The following is a 21406-nucleotide window of genomic DNA, read 5'->3' on the forward strand; positions in this document are numbered from 1 at the left end:
GCATATAAAACTTATATTGGGTGAGAGTAAAGAGATTGAGGCTTTTGCTTTTAATGTCTGTGTTTTTATCTACAAACGTGTCTTCTTAACATTGCACGTTTGGTGTTTTTCAGTATTTTGTGTATTTTAAACTCTGTTATAGAGTTTTTTAATTGTTAAAGGACTATGAAGCTTATTCTCAATTATTCTTAGACACTTGTTCTAACATTGGTTTGAGCATATAACTAAATAGTATTTTGGTACACGAAAGGTGTCAGAGTTATTTATGTATTCTATTTAGTGCAGAGAATGCGGTTTGGAACACAGCCTTGAATCCCTATTGAAAGTGCACTATTTGGCACTTGTTTCTGTCCGGTTAAGGCCCATAGTGAAGTGAGACGGAACACAGCGAACATTACAAAATATTGTTTGTGCGTGGCTTGCAATAGCTAGCATGTTTAATCAGTTTATTAATTCCAAAAACTTTAAAATTGTATAAACTGTTGACAAAACACATTAGTTTTATATAATTGACAGGCTACTGCAGGGTTCAAGGCCTTTGAATTTTTTTAATCTCTAGCTTTAAATAAGTAGGTCACAACCTTTAAAAATGTAGTTACCTGTTAGCTATAAGAAACAGCTCCATTGTGCAGACATGAAAGAGAAAAACTATTTTAATCACTAAGTAACAGTGATAACCATCCATTAGTTCAGAAACATGCGGATTACGTTAAGGACATTAGATGTATTCCTTATTGCTACTTCTTATCTTCAATCCTTTGACAATATTACAGTCCACCAGTTAATTTATTTAAAATGATTCCACCAATGATTCCACCTCACTATGTGAAAAGCAGTTAAACTGATAAATTTATTATGACCCCACACACTGTCTGTGATAAACGAGCTTGAGGAAGGTGTCAGAGTTTCCACCTCCCATTCATTCACACGTCGCTACTGGCCAATCACTGAGGAGGTGGGCGGACAGTTCAGACATGCCAGATTCAGAGAATGGCTTTTCTAAACTTCCAAACTACTTACAAGAAAAGCACTTAATATGAGAATTCTTTCTATTGATTACAGCTTGGCATTGAACTCCATCATACCTGAATGATAACACAACATTAACGACATTTACAAGTTAGTTAATGATACAGCTATCCTGGGTGTCATCACAAAAAAAGATGAAAAAGAGAATGATATTACAATGATAACACTCTCTCAGCATCAGCAAGATGCTCAGGTAAATTGTTTGCAGGAGGGAGAACACACCCCTATACACATCAACAGAGCTATAGTAGAAAGAGTTAGCAGCGTCAAGTTTCTTGGTTTTGAGGTTTCCTGGTCCTTCTTGATCATAAGGTGTGGCTCTAGAGTTTGTAGAAGCTCAAGAAGTTTGCACTGGCCCGTAACATCCTCTCAAACTTCTGTCTATGTACCACAGAGAGCATCCTGACTGGTTGCATCACTGTGTGGTAGGGTGCAGGCTCCGCCCACAGCCACAAGGCTACCAGTCACGGTGCCCGAGGAATTCTCACAAAATCAAAAGGGACTTTGTTTCTCAGGTTGTTATCTGACAGACGTTACTGAAGTATTCAGATATCAGGAACAGTTTTTACCTACAGGCTATCACGTTACTAATTAGCCTCATGTCCATTCTCACTTTACCAGTTTGTCACTAAACCACTGCACAGAGTCTGTATACTGTGACTGAATGTAATTTACTTCAGCACTGTTACTTTGCCCGAAAGCACTGCTGTAAAACTTTATCAAGTAAAGGTTTTACACACATCTTGCCTTCTTGTAACCTTATTAACCTAAATAGTGCAATTTATTTTTATTCATATTTACTTGATTATATTTGATGATACTGTACTCTTGTTTTGTATTTTTTGTGTTTTATATGTGTAACAATTTACCCGAGACTCGCATTTCAGTATACAAATGAGCTTGACATACAGTGCACATGATAAATAAAAGACTTTGACCTTTTGATGTTGCTATTTCACAGTGGAGTTTTATTATGCCATTACTGTTCCATGCCTGAGGAAAAACACTCCATTGTTGTGACCCTTCATTTCTATGACACTATTTTAATGTTGTATATGTTTCATTTCTTCTTTAATGTCGGCACTACACAATACCTTACAATGTTGCACATTACATGAGTGTTAAGACTATAAGAGCCTGTTAGTGCAATGATAAAACTGGGAACTGCTTTTTTTAGATTTCTTCCTGTTTTCTCTCAGTGCACAAGAAGCCATTACAGGAAGTAGAGATTGCAGCGATCATTCATGGTGCTCTGCAGGGACTGGTGTACCTCCACTCCCACAACATGATTCACAGGTAGAGTGTCAGTTCCCCAGCTCCTGTTTTCGAGTTTTAATCCTTATTGGTTCCCTTTTTTTACATATCATTGTGTATCCTATTCATTGAGTATGAGTATTAATTATTATGTTAAAAGATGTGCATCTTTTGGATTTGTATAAGTGCCACTGAAACCGGGGGTCCCGGGGGGTTAATCTCCATGTGTGATGCAAATATCCAGGTACAAGCTGCTGGAAGCTCACGTGCCCTGTGTTCATCCATAGGTATCTGAGCACCACAGTTTTAGCATGGAGTATACATGCAAATACTTGGCAATCGTTGTCAATAGGCTTTGCTATAGCAGTGACAAAAAAATTGAAAAGACAGGGCAAAAGCATGCAACACTGTGCCATGTTTTTTTTTTTTTTTTTTTTTTTTAAAAAACCCAAATGTTCTGTATAGAGAGGGAGTACTGACGCACTGAGCCGAGTCATCTAAACTAGAGGTGTGCCTGGGACATTTTTTGTTTGTTTGTTTGTTTGTTTGTTTTGTTTGTTTGTTTGTTTTAATCCCATTCCCAACAGATCCTGAAAGAATTCTGACCAATTATAACAGCTACATCTGTTTTCTCTGTAGTCTTTCACTACTGCTGTAGAAATGGCTTAGTTTCTCATTTATTGCCTATCAGTAAGCCTCCCACCACTACCTGGTCTCTAAAACTATTACAAGGCCTGTTTTTCTGTTGTTCTCTTGTGAATGTAGAATTGTCTTGTGAATTGTCTGTTTGACAATTGTGTTTGTGTCATTATACACAAGCACAAAAAAGTCATTTGATAGTGTGGGATTGAAATATGTTTAGGACCCCAGTACAGATAGAGTTCATAGTGCATCACTCATTGTCTAAGAACACAGTGTGCGGTAAATGAACATTACACTTGTTTGAGATGAGAAACAATAAGAGATAATACAGATAATTCAAGAAATATGCTGTAGTTGCCATTTCAGCCTGCTCTGCTTTTAATAAATAAATGGGGAACAAAGTGCAACAGAATGCAGTGCTTTTAGTCTAATATAGTCTGTCTGAGCTGCATGGTTTATACTGACATTGGCATGATTCATTGCTCCTGAATTGAATGAGATTTAAGCGGCAGTAAATTTCTTATTAAGATATGGTCAAACCGCAGGTCCACCCCTTCCCCTATCATGGTGGATATTCACTATGCATATGATACCTTAGTTTTGTGACACTTTCTGATAAAACTTTTTGTATATGTTTCCTCACAGAGATGTGAAGGCTGGAAATATCTTGCTGACGGAGCCAGGGCAGGTGAAATTGGGAGATTTTGGCTCTGCTTCCATCGTGGCACCTGCCAATTCCTTTGTAGGCACGCCCTACTGGTGAGATATGAACTTTTTTTTTTTTTTTGTTTGTTTAATGAAATTTTTATTAACAGTTCTATAATGAATGTGTGATAAAAGCCAAAATGCTTTGCCAGTAACTTTTTAAAAATAGCTTTTGCATATGTAATTATGTAATATTTTGGCGATTAATGGCTAGATGCACTTAATAATAAGGAATGTGTTTGATGTAGGATGGCTCCTGAGGTGATCCTGGCCATGGATGAGGGCCAGTATGATGGGAAAGTGGATGTGTGGTCACTCGGCATCACATGTATAGAGCTGGGTAAGTAATTGAGAATTTTGTAAATTGTAACTTTACATTTACTTATTTGATTTTGTAGGTTACTGTAGAATATTGTCAGATATTTTTCCCTCTTTCTGAATTATAAATAAATTAATAATAATATCAATATTACTCCTACTACTAGTAATAAGTAAATTTTGAAGTTGAAAGTATAGGAAAGTGTTGTATTGGTTGCTGTATCATAGGTGGTAAGCAGACTGTTCATCTAAACCAGAACAGTCTGGAAAGTAATTGCAATATAGGGGAGCAGAATTTCTTAGATTATTGTTAGTAGTAGTAGTAGTATTAGCAGTATTTAATTTTCAGTATAGTTACACCTTTAGTGGACTTGTTGACTGTCTCATATCTGTCTCATGGGATGATCTGATGACCTTTTAGGAGTACATGGTGAAGTGTTTTTCACAGTGAGAAATCGTTTAAACACGTTTCAGTTGTAAAAAAAAGAGAAGGCTCTGTTCAGACCTGGTATTAAAAGAAAGTTTTTTTTTTTTTTTTTTTTAAATGTTGGTTTATTTTCACTTTGGCTAATGGCTTCCCACCTTACCCACAATTCCGTTAAAGTGGGCACTTGCGTAATCTCTACCTAAAGAGAGCAATGCAGCAGCACTTTAGTCCTTTATTCTGTCCAGCTCTCTCACCTCATCTATACACCCTGCTCAAACAGATCAGATTCCAAAGCTTCAACTTTCATGCTAATACGGCCCTCCTCAATCAGCAACATCATGCTTGATATTTCATAGATTGCTAAGCAGCCGAGCCAAGCTGGTCGTCGATCACAGCTGCAACATTTGTTGCAACATCGTCACTACTTCTATGCTAGATTTCTTATTAATATGAAAATATTATGCATTTAAAATCCATTAATCTGACATTTAAAATGCTTTTTAATATGCAGAGGAAGTGTGTAGCTTTATAGGAATTACAATTTATCTTCTGTTGGTATTATGAAGTTCCATCCCAAAAGAGCCAAATTGGCATAAATGTGAGAATATCATGCTGGCAAATGACTGTACAAACTTTATGCAATAACATAAAAAAAGAAAAACTGAAAGGAACTCTTCTGATATAATAAAAACAAGATGTTTGGTGCTGCTCAACAAATCTAGACTTTGTGTGTCTCTCTCACAGCGGAGAGAAAGCCTCCCTTATTTAACATGAATGCTATGAGTGCCTTATACCACATCGCTCAGAATGAAAGCCCAGTCCTGCAGTCTAATCACTGGTGAGAAATCATTTCCTATAAACATCGCATGTGGGTTATCTTGTGTTTATCTTTCTTTCTGTCTCTCTCAGGAGTCTCTCTTCACACCTGATTCTCTGATGACTCAATATGATATCTTTTTATGCATTATCATTTTAACACCTTCCTCCTCATCTAACACTCGCCATGCTGTTTTTAATTTAAGGTCGGATTATTTCCGAAATTTTGTGGACTCCTGTCTACAGAAGATTGCCCAGGACAGACCTACCTCTGACGTGCTGCTCAAGGTGAACATTATTACCATATCAAAACTCCTACTCTGGTATATTCATTCTCAAAGACCAATCCACTTTGTGAGAACCTGTTTAGTCAGTCTCAGCAGTGAGATCCTCACGGGTTCTTTCTGAAAAGAAGTATATCTTGTTTGACAATGTATGCTTCATTACAAAATTTGTGACACCTTTGTAATAGTCCTCTATTTGTTATTGTTAATACATTTTTCACTGTTTAAGAATTAACTGAAGATGACAGACTTATTGTTTGGAAAATATAACACACATATAGATAGTCATGGGAAAAAGAAAGTACACCCTCCTTCAGATCTATCTATGAGATAATTGTAAGTCGCTCTGGATAAGGGCTTCTGCCAAATGCCATAAATGTAAATGTAAATCTATGTTTTTATTTATCAGGCCCTAAATAACACTTGGGTGGTCCTCACCGACTTCTATAAACAAACAAATAACCTCAGTTGACCAAAAAAAAAAACATGTAGGCATTTTTTCCCAAAAAGTAAAGCAACTTTCATAAGCTAGGAAAAAATAAGTGGGAAAAATAAGGTACACCCTTCCTACTTCCACAAAGCAGAACTTTTGGCAGTTTGGTGATCTGGAGCACTCAGGTATGTGTCTACATCATGCCAAGAACAAAGGACAACCTTTATTTCCTGATATTTACATCTAGATGTGCTAAACAACTTAGAACATGACCCCTTTGGTGGCAGACAACCCAATTTTTAGGTGAGCAAAAGTATTGGAACACATAGTCTTAAAGTAAATAACACTTACTATTTGGTTGCATATCCCTTGCTTGTAGTAACTGCATCAAGCTGGTGACCCACTGACACCACCAAACTGTTGCATTCTTTTTTTGTGATGCTTTTCCAGGCTTGTACCGCAGCTCTTTCGGTTGTTGGTTGTTTTGGGGAGTTTCTCCCTTCGGTCTCCTCTTCAGGAGGTGAAATGCTGCTCAGTTGGGTTAAGGTCTGGTGTTTGACTTGGCCAGTCTAAAGCCTTCAACTTTTTTCCCCGTTGACGTCCTTTGTTGTTTTGGTAGTGTGGTTTGGGTCATTGTCTTGCTGCATGATGAAGTTCCTCCCAATTAGATGCATTTCTCTGTAAACTGGCAGACAGAATGTTTCTGTAGACTTCTGAATTCATTCTGCTTCTACCATCATGAGTTACATCAATAAAGATTAATGAGCCAGTTTCAGAAGCAGCCATTCAAGCCCAAGCCATGACACTACCTCCACCATGCTTGACCGATGAGCTTGTATGTTTTGGATCATGAGCAGATCCTTTCTTTCACTTTGGCCTTTCCATCACTTTGGTAGAGATTAATCTTGGTTACAGAACTTTTGTGGCTCGTCTCTGTATTTTTTTGCAAATTCCAACCTGGCTTTCTGATTCTTACTGCTGAGTGGTTTGCCACTTGTGTAATGGCCTCTATATACCTGCTCTCGAAGTCAAGTCTTCTTTAAAAGGTGGATTGTGATACCTTCACCCTTGTACTCTGAGTGTTGTTTCTGGGTTTTTCTTCACAACTTTCGCAATGTTTCTGTCATCAACTGCTGCTGTTCTCCTTGGCCAACCTGTTTGATGTCTGGTTGTTAGTACTCCAGTTGTTTCTTTCTTTTCCAGGACATTCCAAATTGTTGTATTGACTATGCCCAATGCTTGTACAATGACTCTGATCGATTTCCCCTGTTTTCTCTGCTTCAAAATGGCTTGCTTTTCTCCCATATACAGCTCTCTGTTCACATTAGTTTATCCTTAACAACAAATTCAGTCTTCACAGGCAAAACCCAGGGCTCAAACCAAAAGTAAACAGTCAGTAAACATCCAAACAAAAGAATTGGCCTTGCCGTTCCAATACTTTCAGAGGGGACTGTATTTTTATTATTGTTATTACTTAATAATAATAATAATAATAATATATTCAACTTTTTTTTTCCATAACCACTGCATAATTTTACAGCGTGTTAACGCTACATTTTTCGACTATTTTCCTGTTTTTGTATTGGTTATCCCCTGTTATATGTTGTATAATCAGCAGCACTTCATTCAAAAATGGCATGTCTGTGTGCTGAAAATATACCAGTGAAGAATGTGTAAAGGCACAGAGGATGCAGTAGGAATGTAAATGAGGCTACTGGCAATTTTCCGAGAGTCACCAGCATGTATTATTTTAACTAATCCCTTTTGTTTTATTTTAGGCAAAGCTTTCTCCAAACAGAAATTTGTCACGAAACGCTGACCTTCTAAGCCTTCCTTGACAAGTCAAATACTGCAGAATACTCAAGTGTAGTTCATATTTGTGGTTTCTGTAGTTGTATGAGAATCCACACTTAAAGGTGGATTTCGTAGGGCAGCTTATCATATTTGGCTAAAATTTTCTCTAGAGGGGTGGCATGGTGACAGTGGATAGCATTGCTGACTCACAACTCCAGAGTCTCTGGTTTGATCCAGGGCTCGGGTTACCATCTGTGCAGAGTTTATGTGAATGTTCTCTCCTGTCTGCGCTGGTTTCTTCTGGGTTTTCTGCTCTCTTCCCACCTCCCAAAACCATGCTGGATTGACTACACTAAATACCCCCAGGTGTGAATGTGTGTGCATGGTGCCCTGTGATCCAGGGTGTATTCCCGTCTCATGCCTGGTTTTCCTGAGATAGGCTCCATGTCCACCAGTACCCTGACCTGTATAACGCAGTTACTGAAGATGAATGAATAAAAGAAATGTCCTGTAGAGGTCCTAAGTAGTGTTTCGTTCTGTCCTGAATGCTTGCTGTTTGTCTGTTTTGCCTTTTAGCATCATTTCCTGTGTCGTGAACGTCCTCTAACTGTGGTGATGGATTTGATTGCGCGCACTAAAGATGCTGTGCGAGAGCTGGACAACCTACAGTACCGCAAAATGAAGAAGATACTCTTCCAGGAAACGCACAATGGACCTGCTGCAGAAGGCACTGAGGAGGAGGAGGTAGGTGAAGCTACTCGGCTGTTTAATCACTGAATGCTTTTTTTCCACGTTGAACAATTTAAAATGTATTAAGGGTTTGATGCGCATCAGCATTTTCACTAGTAACAACATTTCGTGGTTTCTCAGCGTCACTCCCAAACATTTTATTGTTATGCTGCAAAAAATGACATCTTAGCAAGTGAAAATATCTTGAATGTAGTCAAATTTATCTAGTATTTCCTTTTATAAGATTACCTAAACCTAGTTCTAGACATTTTTACTAATTTCAAGATTGAAATAGTCTATAATAGTCAGATAATTTTGCTAATTTTAAGCATTTACTTTTAGAAAGAAGCAAAATTATCTGCCAATAAAACAAGATGTAAAGCGTGAAATGAGTAAAAAAAAAATGTCCAGAAATAGGTTTAATAAACTTGTATTTGGTTAATTGTAATCTTATAATAGGAAATACTAGATAAATCTGACTATATTCAAGATATTTTCACTTACTAAGATGCCAGTTTTTGCAATGTAGCTTCGTTGCTAAATTTAAACTCTTTCAGTGCAGATTCAGACCATAAATAGAGCCTGCTTAAGGTGTTGTAGAGTGTTGTAGTAGGTACAATCTTTACGATCTTTAATTTTGCAAACCTCTTTTCAGCGATGCAGGATTATGAGTAGGTATGTGGCACAAAGAAAAATGCAAAAAGTGGGATTTACAACTCCTTAATGTTTTTTTTTTTTTTTTTTTTTTTTTTTTTTTTTTTTTTTTTTTTTTTTAAATAACTGGAGTCAGAAACACCTTACAGACTAAGCAATACATGGTCTTTGATGTTTTATACTTGCCTGTTTATAGGGTGACTTAATGTAATGTCTCTTAAACACTGAGCACTTCATTACCAAAAGGTAGATATTTAACTGCCTGCAGCTTGCTAACATCCTGCAAGTAGTAACAGCTATTTATCCACATATCCATTTTATGCTATTAAAAGAAGTTTAAATAAAACCTGATTAAAAAGAAATCACTGAGAATGTCATCCAAATGTGAAATACACTTAATATACAAGAATCTTTTTGTAAATTGAACCTATTTCCATAAATTGGAATTATTTTGCCACTGATGTAAAGCCACTACAATTTTTTAATTTTATAAATCCATTACAAATTTTCTTCTTAATTGTAGTTGCACAATTGTTATTGGGGTACCGGGCTAAAATATATATTACAATTTCTTTTAATCCACCAGCTCTATTAAAGTCTTTTGTGCATTACAGTGAATATTCAGGTCAGATTAAAAAAATTAGAGAGAGTATGATTAGTGCGAACTAACATTGTCAGAATATGAGGTATCTACTCTCACCATCCATTTTAATAGGAACACCTGTACACCTTCTCATTTATGCAGTTATCCAATCAGCCAGTCATAGCACAGCACAATGCATAAAATCATTCAGATACAGGACACGAGCTTCAGTTAATTTTCACCGCAAACATCAAAATGTGGAAAGAAGTGTGATTTTTAACCGTGGCAAGGATGTTGTTGCCAGATGGGTTGGTTTGAGTATTTCAGAAACTGCTAATCTCCAGGGAATTTCACACACAACAGTCTCTTATGTTTACAAACAATGGTGCAAAAAACAAAAAAACATTGAGTGAACAGCAGTTCTGTGGGTAGAAATGCCTTGTTGAGCAGAGGTCAGAGGAAAATGGCCAGATTGGTTCAAGTTGCCATATAGTTACTCATAATCACTCTTTACAAACAATGATAGCATAAAGCATCTCAGCATGCACAAAACATTGAACCATGAGGTGGTTGGGCTACAACAGCAGAAGACCACATTAGGTTCCACTCCTGTCCTGAAACTGGACAGTTGAAGAAACAACCTGGTCTTTTTTCCAATTTTGAACTGTCCAGTTTCAGTGAATCTGTGCTCACTGTGGCCTTAGATTCCAGGTCTTTGCTGACAGCAGTGGAACCCAGTGGGGTCTTCTGCTGTTAAAGTCCATCCGCCTCAAGGATTGACGTGTTTTGAGTTCTGAAATGATTTTCTGTTCAGGATGGTTGTAAAGAGTGGTTATTTGACTTACTGTACAATTCCTGTCAGGTCAAACAATTCTGGCCATTCTCGTGTGATCTCTCTCATCAACAAGGCGTTTCCACACTGTCGCTCGCTGAATGAATTTGTGGATAGTGTACTTATCTATCAGTGGTTATTGACAGCTAGATTAAAGTTATAGATTGGTTACCCTTAAATGAGGTTCTAGATATAGCAAAAAGCACTAGGTGTGGAGAGAATGTGGCACTGAGCACCGAGCTTACTACTTTCAGAACATATTCAGACCCCTTCAGTTTTTGTGCACTTTACTGTCTTATAGATTAAATTTACTTTGTTGATTATCAATCTACACACAATAATCCATAATGGCAAAGCAAAACAAAAAGTTTTTAGAAATTTCTGCAGATCTATTCAAGGTCATAAATTTAAAAAATGAAATCTATTACTTAGATAAATATCCCTTTTCTCTCTATGTTGTAGAAGGTATCCATGTTATATATACTGCCACTACCATATTTCACCACAGGGATGGTATTAGGGATGGTAAATAGTTTATGCCAGACGTAGCACTTGGAGTTCAGCCCAAAAAGTTCGGTTTTGGTCTCATCAGGCCAGAGAATCTTTTTCCTCATCTTCTCAGAGTCTTTTAAGTGCCTGCCATATGAGTTTAACTAAGGAGTGGCTTCCATCTAGCCGCTCTACCCTAAAGGCCTGATTGATGGATTATTTCTGAGATGGTTGTCCTTCCAGGACGTTCTCCCATCTCTGCGGAGGACTTCTGAAGCTCTGTTATAGTGGCCGTTGAGTTCATGGTCAAGTCCCTGACCAAGGCCCTTTTGGCCCAGTTACTGAGTTTGGTCAGATGGCCAGCTCTAGGAAGCATCCTGGTGGTTCCAAACTTTTTCCATTTCTTAATGATGGAGCCCACTGTGCTTCTGGGAACATTCAAAGCTTTAGAAATGGTTTATACCCTTGCCAGATCTGTCTCAACACAATCTGATCACAGTCTGCGGAGAGTTCCTTGGACTCTTTTGGTCTGACATGCACTGTGAATTGTGAGGCCTTCCTAAATCAGGTCTAATCAACTGAATTTGCCACAGATGGACTCCAGTCAAGTTCTAGAGACATCTTAAGATAATCAAAGCAAACAGGATGTACCTGAGCTCAGTTTGGAGTGCCTTAGCCAAGGATCCGATTACTTCTCTAAAGAGTTTTTGATTTTTACAAATTCACAAAAATGTCTGAAAACACGTTTTTGCTTTGTCATTTTGAATTATTGTGTGTAGATTGATGGGGAAAATGGAAATTTAATACATTTTAACTGTAACCTATAACACAAAGTGTGCAAAAACAAAATGGTTAGGAATACGTCCCAAACCTACTGTAAGTTGCTTACAATATTTCTCTGATGTGTTCTCAGTATGAGTGAAGTTTTGGCTATGCAACAGCATATTATTTGAAACAAGGCATGCTGGGTCATAGTGGTTGATTTTTGTTTCATCTTTGTTTGACGCCTGACCATCAGGATGTGGAGCAGTATATGCTGCGCACAGGCACGGTGAACAGCATGGAGAGCTCACACTCACTGCCCTCCATGTCGATCAGCGCCAGCTCCCAGAGTTCTTCAGTGAACAGCCTAGCTGATGGCTCGGATGACAGCGGTGAGATGGCCATGATGCAGGAGGGAGAACACACGGTCACCTCCAACAGCTCCGTATTGCACAAACCACTGGTCAGTATCTCTTGTAAATTTGCATATGCCAAATTCAATCAGTAACCTCCAACATCCCCATCCTCCACAAGCCACTGATCTTTATCCATGAAAAAGAATAAAGGACGTGTTTGTGGACTTGTTCTTTATTTAGTGTTATCTTCATTTACGTTTAATTATTAATGTATATCAGCAGGAAAAACAACAAAAAATTAATACTGCTGAAAATTTCAAATATAAAATAGTTTTGATTTGTCCAACACTCATCATGACCACTGCATAATTCCACGTGTGTTATTTCAAAGTGTTTGTCTTCACTACTGCAGTATTGTCCTTTATTTATTTACGTGTGTGTGTCTGTGTGTGAGTTTGTGTGTGTAATGTATTCTATTTATGTAGGGGAAGTGCTACTCTTTGATGAAAATGAACCTATATTGCAAATAGGTGTTGCGATATTCTGTTTTTCTACATAATCTTTTCATTCAGAGCATAAGATACAGCACTTAACAATGTCTGGATTCTTTAGAAAAAAGCATCAAATACTTCAGTACAGTGCCTTCATACAGATATACAGGTTTTACAGACCTGATGGAGATGAACAATGGATATAAAAAGTCTACACACCCCTGTTAAAATGGCAGGTTTTTGTGAAGTTGAAAAAAAAAAGAAAGAAACTAAGATAAATCATGTCAGGTCTTTCCCACCTTTAATGAGAAATTGCAAAGTATACAAATAAAGTGAAAAATGATTTTTTTTTTTTTTTAGGGGAAAAAAATTAAAAATAAAAAACGTACTCTGACCTAGTTGCATAAGTGTGCACACCCTTAAACTAATACTTTGTTGAAGCACCTTTTAATTTTTTTACGCCAAGTCTTCTTGGGTAAGAGTTTATCAGTGTGGCACACCTTGACTTGGCAATATTTTCCCACTCTTCGATATCACTCACTGTATATGCGACTGTAACAAAGGCTGTGACTCACTAAAACTGATCCAGACTACACCAGTAGGTGGCGCTGATGTGCTGTTATGAAGCCTGCAGGCTCATGTAAAAATAAAAATGGAATTTAATTTAAAGTTATGTTTATGCTACATTCTGGAGCAGCTATGTCTTCATTTCCCAAGATCAAATATAGACTTTTTAAATATGATTGGCTCTTGCCACATTACCCAACTAACTAATAAAACACATCGATATTAATGATTGTGAAGCAGCCATGTTAGCAGCACTGTGCACCCGGAATATCTTGTTAAACCGCTATATGGGTGCCTGTTTCCTAAATGGGACACAGAAATTGTTATGACACTTTGAACATTATATCACACAACTAATGATGGGCACACATTTTAGCAGCTGTAAACATGAGTTGTTTGTCATCACTCTTATTCTGTTCCCCAGAGCCATGATAATATCTATGACGAGCCCTACCAGCCCGAGGTGGACTCACAGCAGCAGGGTCCGTCTGGAGGAGGAGGAGGTGGAGGGGGAAGGCGTCGTCGAGGCCGTGATCACTTTGCCACCATCCGCACGGCCTCACTGGTGACACGTCAGATCCAGGAGCATGAGCAGGGTTCAGCACTCAGAGAGCAGATGACTGGCTACAAGCGTATGCGCCGACAGCACCAGAAGCAGCTGATGGCCCTGGAGAACAAGCTGAAGGCTGAGATGGATGAACACCAGCTGCGGCTGGACAAAGAGCTTGAGACACAGAGGAACAACTTCAGCAGTGAGAGCGATAAGTTGAGCAAGAAGAACCAGGCCATCCTGGAGAAAGAGGTGAGAGAGAAAGATCACTTTGTTTTGATGTGAAAGGAGAAGACTATGTAGGATTGCCCAAAAATTTAAAAACATCTAAGCACTAAGCATTATGACAAATCTGTGTGATTTGTGAACTAGAATTTTCACCAAATTACAGTGGTGTGTTTCTTGTCCGTATCAGTTTATTGTACAGGAATATGAAACTGTGGCTTCCTGCCATTCATTATCATTTTCTCTGCAGAGTAAGAGTGCTGCAACTGAGGAAAAGAAGTTCCAACAGCACATCTTGACTCAGCAGAAGAAAGAGCTTACCACTCTGCTTGAGTCTCAGAAACGCCAGTATCGACAACGTAAAGAGCAGCTCAAGGAGGTAAATGGCTTCTAAATTCAGGACTTTCAAATTGTTAAAACGGTAAACGTGCACATACGGGTAAACGGTGTAGCTATAACATTTAATAGCACAAGATGTTCTGATTTTCGTTCTATAACCATGTATGTCATGGCCTACATGTTTTATGGAAATGCTGTGTAACACTTTACTAAACAATCTGTGCTACAAATGTGCTACAAACCAGTTCCAAGAAATAACTATTGTTCTCAGTAGTCTATTAAATGTCCCATAGTTTATTCAACTGTTCATTACCATTTTGCACACATTGAACATTATCGTTCAAAGGGACAGTGTGCCACACTCAATGCTAAAAGCATGAACTAGGTTTAAAAGAAAATTAATGATGTATTACCATTATGTGCATAAAATAGCTGCTGCTGCATTTAAATATTTAGTGTAAATTGGCTTGATAGCGAGATGCACTGATATTGCTGGTACCAGTTGTACTAGTTGAGAAACTGGAGACTTTTTCCCCTGTTTGTCAGGTTTACACTGCAATAATGTCTGTATTTTCATATGAAAATTCTCTTCCATGGCCCAGGAGCTGAATGAGAACCAATCCACACCAAAGCGGGAGAAGCAGGAGTGGCTGGTGCAGCAGAAGGAGTGTCTGCAGCAGCACCAGGCTGAGGAAGAGGCAGGCTTGCTGAGACGCCAGAGGCAGTATTATGAGCTACAGTGCCGCCAGTACAAGAGGAAGATGCTGCTGGCCCGACACAACCTGGAGCAGGACCTCCTCAGAGAGGTAACGTGTGGACACATACATGCAGAACCTCAGAATGAAGTGTTAAGTATACACAACGAGACATTTTTCAGTCAGTCTTGTACCTATAAGTTCCATATATTATGTGATTTGGTTACAATTTGCAATTGTAACTTTGAAACTACATGAGCTACTCTTGATTTAAAGTAGCTAAACTACAGCCGAACTACCCTTTGATAAAGTAGCTGGCTACACTACAAGTTACTAAGGAAAAGTACACTGAAGCTGATCCCATCCCCCCCATCCCCCCATCCCCCCACCCCCACTGAAGCTACTTCATCAGATTTAGCAAAAGCCAAGTAGCATTTTCATTTGTGCAGTTAATTTATCATCAACATCAACATCAAAAAAAGCAACAGATAACGAGTGCTCACTCTGCTACTCTTAGTTCAGTTTGTTTTGGGAAAAATCTAGCTAGCTAGTTAATGTTAACAGGCATATAATAATCTATATAACATTTGTTTATATATCGTATTGACTGATGCTAGCTGTTAGGCTAAATACCTGAGGTCAGCTTTCAGTAGGTTTTGTTTTTTGATCATTAAAGTCACATTAATTCAACAGAAAATACTCAACACTTACTACTATCACTCTTGATCAGCCTCTTAACATAACCAGCCATGCAATCAACAACAATAATAAAAACAAGCTACACATATTTGTGTGGCTTTAAATTGGATGTCGAAAGTACTTTGATTTCCTCTTTGCATAGGTTACATACAAACATGTATCCACTGCTGTGTGAATCTTTGACGCTCATAAACATTGATAAATACAGCCATAGATGTTATAGTCAGTCACGTTTTCATCCATTCTCTATAGCTGTAGTGCGATACTGTTACTCTCCAGGTCCATGCAAGCTGAGCTACATTCGCCTGTGCACATTCTACACTAATTAGAAATACTGAACTAGATTCCTGGTGGGTGCAGCAGTTTGCACCATGCGATTTGTTTGATTAAAAAATATTGCTCAGGAAAGTAAAAGTGTAGCATCACAAAACAACAAAAGCTACATTTTCACTGCTACTCGGTGAAGAAATACCTTGTTTCTGGAAAAGCCACATTATTTTGACATTATTTCAACTACTGCTGTGCTATTAAAATGCAGTTAATCTAGTAGCATCACTACTTCAAGCTAGCTACTCCCCACTACTGATGATCCTCTGTAGATAGACAGATGGGTAACAAATTAACCAGCATGAAGTGTCTTAGGAAGCTGCTTTGTCACCACCAGAGCAGCTTCAGTGTGTCTCTGCAAAGATTCAACAAGTGTCTGGAACTCAACCTGCTCAGTGAGCCCTTGTACCCTGTGGATGGGAATGTTGTCACCCTGGAACAAACCATTTCCATCAGCATAGTAATGTTTCATCATAGGATAATGTATAACTTTTAACACAAGTTCTGGCAAAACTGGTGATGTGGCTTGCATTCTGAACTGCTTAAGGCTGGTTTTTACTCATTTTTGCTTCACTTTTATAATTTTCTATAGAGTAACTGTTTTTTGGAATGCCACACAGAACCTGGAAGGAGTATGATACAATATTTGAGTGTCAAATAAAACTCCTTCAAACACATTTAACATCATCTAAAGTCCATTGCCAAACAACAAAAATTAATCTTTCCAGGAATAGAGCCAAGTCTTTATATTTTGTGTACCGTGCAGGTCAAACCACATTTTTTATCTCATGCAAGTGATTTGTGAAAAACTATATTGAAAATGTTTTGAGCTTTTACGAGGGACTAAAAACAATGTTTTTTATGGTTCATAAATTCATGATCAGGTCGGTAATTAAAGGTCGAAAGTGTTTAAAGTTTCAAGTATTTGAGCTGTGAAAATGACCAAAATGCACATCTCTACGTAACTTTTACAAGGAAGTAAATGGAAAAAGTAACAGAAAAGGCTGTACATTATCAGTCACACATAGCTAGGTATATGATTACATTTATAAAATGGCCCACTGAAATAACAGTATACTTGAAGAAATATCCAAAAGCCCTCAATTCCTTTTCTGTCAACCATTTTCTCTCTATCCCTATAGGACCTGAATAAGAAACAGACACTGAAGGACCTGGAGTGTGCAATGCTGCTGCGGCACCATGAGTCCACACAAGAGCTAGAGCTGCGTCAGCTGGGTCTGGTGCAGAGAACTCGGGCAGAGCTGATACGCACACAGCACCAGAGTGAACTCACCAACCAGCTCGAATACAACAAGCGGCGTGAACAGGAGTTGCGCCAGAAACATGCTGTCGAAGTCCGTCAGCAGCCAAAGAGCCTAAGAGTGAGTGAGCGTGACAGCACAGAGAGCAGTGGAGAGGGTCCTGACGGACATGGGGAAGGGATTGAGAGTTCATGCAGTGGGCTGGTAAAGGAAAGGGCAGAAGAGGTTTTTGAGGGAGTAGAGAGGGAAGAGGATGGGAGCATGTTCTGTGGGGCGCACACTCCACCTGTGGAAAAGAGTGCACAGGAGGCAGAGAGTGTAAAAGTTGATGAAACTGAGAAAAGAGGGGGTGATGAAGGAAGCTATTTGCAGCCTTTAGATGAGCATGGCAGAGAGAAAGAGGCTGATGGAGAGACAGAAGAGGAGGTTATGCTATTTGAACATGCCAAAGAAGAAAACATAGATGAGCAGAAGGAGAAGTGCCATGATTTGGGGGGAGAGAATAAAGAATGGCAGTTGGAGGAGAGAGTGGAAGACAAAGGTTTAGGGGATCAAAGACTAGTAGAAGGGCTGCAGTGGGATAAGGAGGAGGATGCAAGCAGTGAGACGGAGGTAGAGACTGAGGAAGAGGGAGAAGAGGGTAGAGGCGTGGCTGATGGCTGTCCATCAGAGCTTATCCCTTCCTCTTCTCTTGAAATCCCTCAACGAGATGAGCTCTCTGAATTCTACTTCCCTGACACTCTAGATGAACTGGAACCTCCTCCTATTTGCCCTCCTCCCAGCACCCCCAGTTCTCAACCATCCATCCCTTCACTCTTTTCTCACACCATATGTCTTGTCCTCTCCCTCTCTGCAGCAGCCAAACCATCCTTCCCAACCCTCCTCTTCCTCTCTATCTTCCTTCTCTCCCTTCGCCGCTCTCCTCCTCTTCCCTCCCTTGCATCCCTGGTTCTTTCAGCTGAGCTAGCCTTCTTGGCTCTCTTTTTCTCTTACCTATTCCTTCGCTCACTCTGGTCACTCTCTCTTTCTGCATTTTTCTCACTCGTGCTCTGGGCATCGGGGCTGTTCAGTATGGGCCTGGCACTGAGTCTGGGCCTCTATTACGTTCCTTTGGCCCTGATCTCGGCTTTCTTCCTCAGCTCGCCCTCACTCTTCCTTTCTCTCTACTTGGTGTTGGTGCTGGTGGTGCGTCCAGCGCGCGTCTTCCTCCAGAATGCACCCCGAAAGCTTGCCCGATTCTGGGTGCGTCTGCTTTTCCGTCTACCAAAGCCACTGTTCACTCTGTGCCAGTCACTCACGGGTGGCATGGCTGAGCGCAGCCTCTTTGATATGTTTCCCAAAGCAGGACGTAATTGTGGTGGAAGGCACTCCCGCATACCTGTTCCTGCCCGGACCCTACGTACCGAGTTCCAGGCTAAGCATGAGTCTTGGGTTTACGTTTGGGTCAAACGCTTTGCTCGGCGTCCCTTGGGCGTTTTAGCAGATCTGGCTAATTCGCTAGTGCTGCGTTTAGCAAACCGAATACTTAAAGAGCTTCCTCCACATTACCTGTGTAGATTGAGGGCTTTAGGGCTTTTAAGGGAAGAGAAACCGAGCAGGCTGCCCCGACTCCTACCACGTGAAGTGAGGGAACAGAAGCGCAGGATGAGGGAGAGGAGAGAGAGGGAGCGACGAAGAAGGGAGCGGGAGATGATGCACAGAGAGGAAGGGAGGTGGGAGAGTGGGCTGAGGAGGACATCCTCAGGAAGGAGCATGAGGGGGAAGATTGTGCCGTGGAGGTAGATAGAAAACATGGCAATTGCATTACCAGGAGAGTGAACAAAGGAATTGCCAAAGTATTTGCTGTCTGTGTGAGTGACTGATCATTCATGCTGTGCATTCTTATGTATTTTTCCATACATTTTGCACGCTCAGATTGAGCCTCATATGTTTACTGGCTTTAAATCACCCCATTACATCCTGTCTGTCCAACTCCCATATTCACTATCCATCAATCAGTGAATATAAAGTATTAATCAAGATTGTGCTTTTTGTAAAAGTTTTACTGTCTTAATTTTAATCATTGAATTTTTTGTTCTTAATTACTAAGAAGTATGTCTTATGGTTATTATTTCATGACCATGTTTGTGCAATTTTTTTTTCACCCTTCCCTTTTGTGTTGGTGTGCTTGTGAAGGATTTCAGAAAAGTTGCTAGCATTACAGCTTATTTCAAAAGGGCAGTCAGAGACTGATGCTATAGGCCTAATTCTGAAGCCATAGCTACAATTATTAAGATGCAGATGTCACTGTAGCACCCACTGTGAAAACTGTACTGTTATTTAACATTTTTACACTATGGAGCACTCCCCTCAATTTCCCTAACCCCCACTAGCCCAACCCTGGGGAAAAAACAAAACAAACAAACAAAAAACACTATGAATTTTGATAGTAAATTACTTGCATGCTCTGGGAGATCACTGTATTCCCATTTTGATTGCTGTAATAATGACAGCTGCCTTGGTGTTATAATGATATGTTTTAGGCCTTACTTTAAAACAATTCGCTTTGTTTTGTTTTTGTCATTTGGCCTTTCTCTTCTCAAGAGTAACGGGTTCAAGTGAGTTTTGAATGCAGCTTGTAAAGAAATTGCAGTTGCATGTTTGCCTCAGAACATAATGAAGCTAAAAAAAAGTCTGAACCATTAGTCCAACCATTATTTTAAAGCCCAATAAGCACAGATCTGAGAGAAATGTTCCATGTCTCTAAGGCTACATTTATACCTATATGAGAAAATGCCTTCAGGTTGATTTGAGTACTGGGCTAAATAGGGCTAAAAAGACGATGATCTTAATAATAGTGTTGTGTTTTATTGGGAATAAGTTTAATTATTTACTATGTATTGTGATAGACTGGTGTCTCAGCCAGGGTGTATTCCCACCTCACACCCAGGATAGGCTCCAGATTCACTGCAACCCTGACCAGGATAAACGGTTACTGAAGATGACTGAATGAATGAATGATTTACCATGTAAACATTTTAGTCATATACTTTTATATGAAGACAACATATTTACTGTTGGACAGCAAATATTCTACTTATATCAAATTATTTCATAATTTGCTTAGCTGTTTTTGTAGTTGCTAAGGCTACTTTCCTAAGGCTAAGCCATTATGGCAGCTCTGTGGGGTGTGCCGATGATCCAAAATCATACCAAAGATCTCTAAAGCCATAAAATCCATGAAAAAAACAAGACGCTTTATTACTTATTACTTACTATCTTGCACTGTTCTAATCTTAAATGGTCTCAATATTGATTAAAACTTGAAAAAAGCATTTTATTTATTTAAAAAAGATGGAATGACCCAACATATTAGTACAAGAGTAGATGCAAACCAAGGTTTGTTTTATTTAAACAAATTTTAAATGATATGAGCTACATAGAAGCAAATTTGACCAAATGTGAACCAGTAACAAAACACAGTTGTAGTTCAGCCATAACAGTTGTTTTTGAATGTAATTTTTTGTGAACATTTCATCTTTGTTTACACATTTTCTGTGTCTATTCTTTGAATCAGCAATTATTTAAATAATATATTTGTGCTTTTTTTTTTTTTAACCTTTAGTCAAGCACCTTGTGTTTCAAGGCCATTCTGTGTGCATTTCATCCTCACTGTGTGAATGAATGGATGTTCACTGTATTTAAATATAAACAGTTATTTTCTTATGTCTTTATGTCAAATAAATTTTTTTCTGTTGAAATCATCTTTTGTTTGTTTTGATTTGCATTTTTGCCATCTGTATTGATTTCAGCTTTTTCTTTTCTTTTCTTTTTTTTTTCTTTTCTTATGATCATATGATTTCTGCCTATCTGACCTACCTGTTTAGCTGAGACTTAAATGATGGCTCCCAGCATTATTTTTCACTTAGAACAGATCAGTTTAGCTAGTCTAGAGTGTATGTTCAAAATTAAGTTTAAAACAAGTGTGTAGCTTAATAATGTTAGTGAATAGATGTTGACCTTGGCAATATATATACAAAGTCTTCTTTCAGACTCTAGTGTCTGACGGGTAAGTGGAATACTTCAAGGTCTGCTGACACTTGGCAAATTCTTTATGATATTGATCTTTTATTTATTTATTTTTGAAGAACATGAGGTTATATTA

At 38.8% G+C, this 21406-nt stretch overlaps 1 protein-coding gene across 2 annotated transcripts in view; it reads left to right on the forward strand.

The window, feature by feature from the left end:
* The window catches only part of taok2b (TAO kinase 2b), a 39336-nt gene that overhangs the window by 9723 nt on the left and 8207 nt on the right, over positions 1-21406 (forward strand). The window contains exons 6-16 of one of the 2 annotated variants that reach the window (XM_026914978.3): positions 2229-2325; positions 3571-3684; positions 3879-3970; positions 5120-5213; positions 5398-5479; positions 8279-8446; positions 12008-12214; positions 13590-13967; positions 14191-14319; positions 14882-15085; positions 17143-17382. In XM_026914978.3, the coding sequence (XP_026770779.3) occupies positions 2229-2325; positions 3571-3684; positions 3879-3970; positions 5120-5213; positions 5398-5479; positions 8279-8446; positions 12008-12214; positions 13590-13967; positions 14191-14319; positions 14882-15085; positions 17143-17382 (1805 nt within the window). Of the gene's footprint in view, positions 1-2228; positions 2326-3570; positions 3685-3878; positions 3971-5119; positions 5214-5397; positions 5480-8278; positions 8447-12007; positions 12215-13589; positions 13968-14190; positions 14320-14881; positions 15086-17142; positions 21003-21406 lie in introns of those variants that run through there. The other variant, XM_053238384.1, reaches the window with a different exon arrangement.

The sequence above is a fragment of the Pangasianodon hypophthalmus genome, chromosome 12 (assembly GCF_027358585.1).
Source record: "Pangasianodon hypophthalmus isolate fPanHyp1 chromosome 12, fPanHyp1.pri, whole genome shotgun sequence".
Classification (NCBI taxonomy): Eukaryota; Metazoa; Chordata; class Actinopteri; order Siluriformes; family Pangasiidae; genus Pangasianodon; species Pangasianodon hypophthalmus.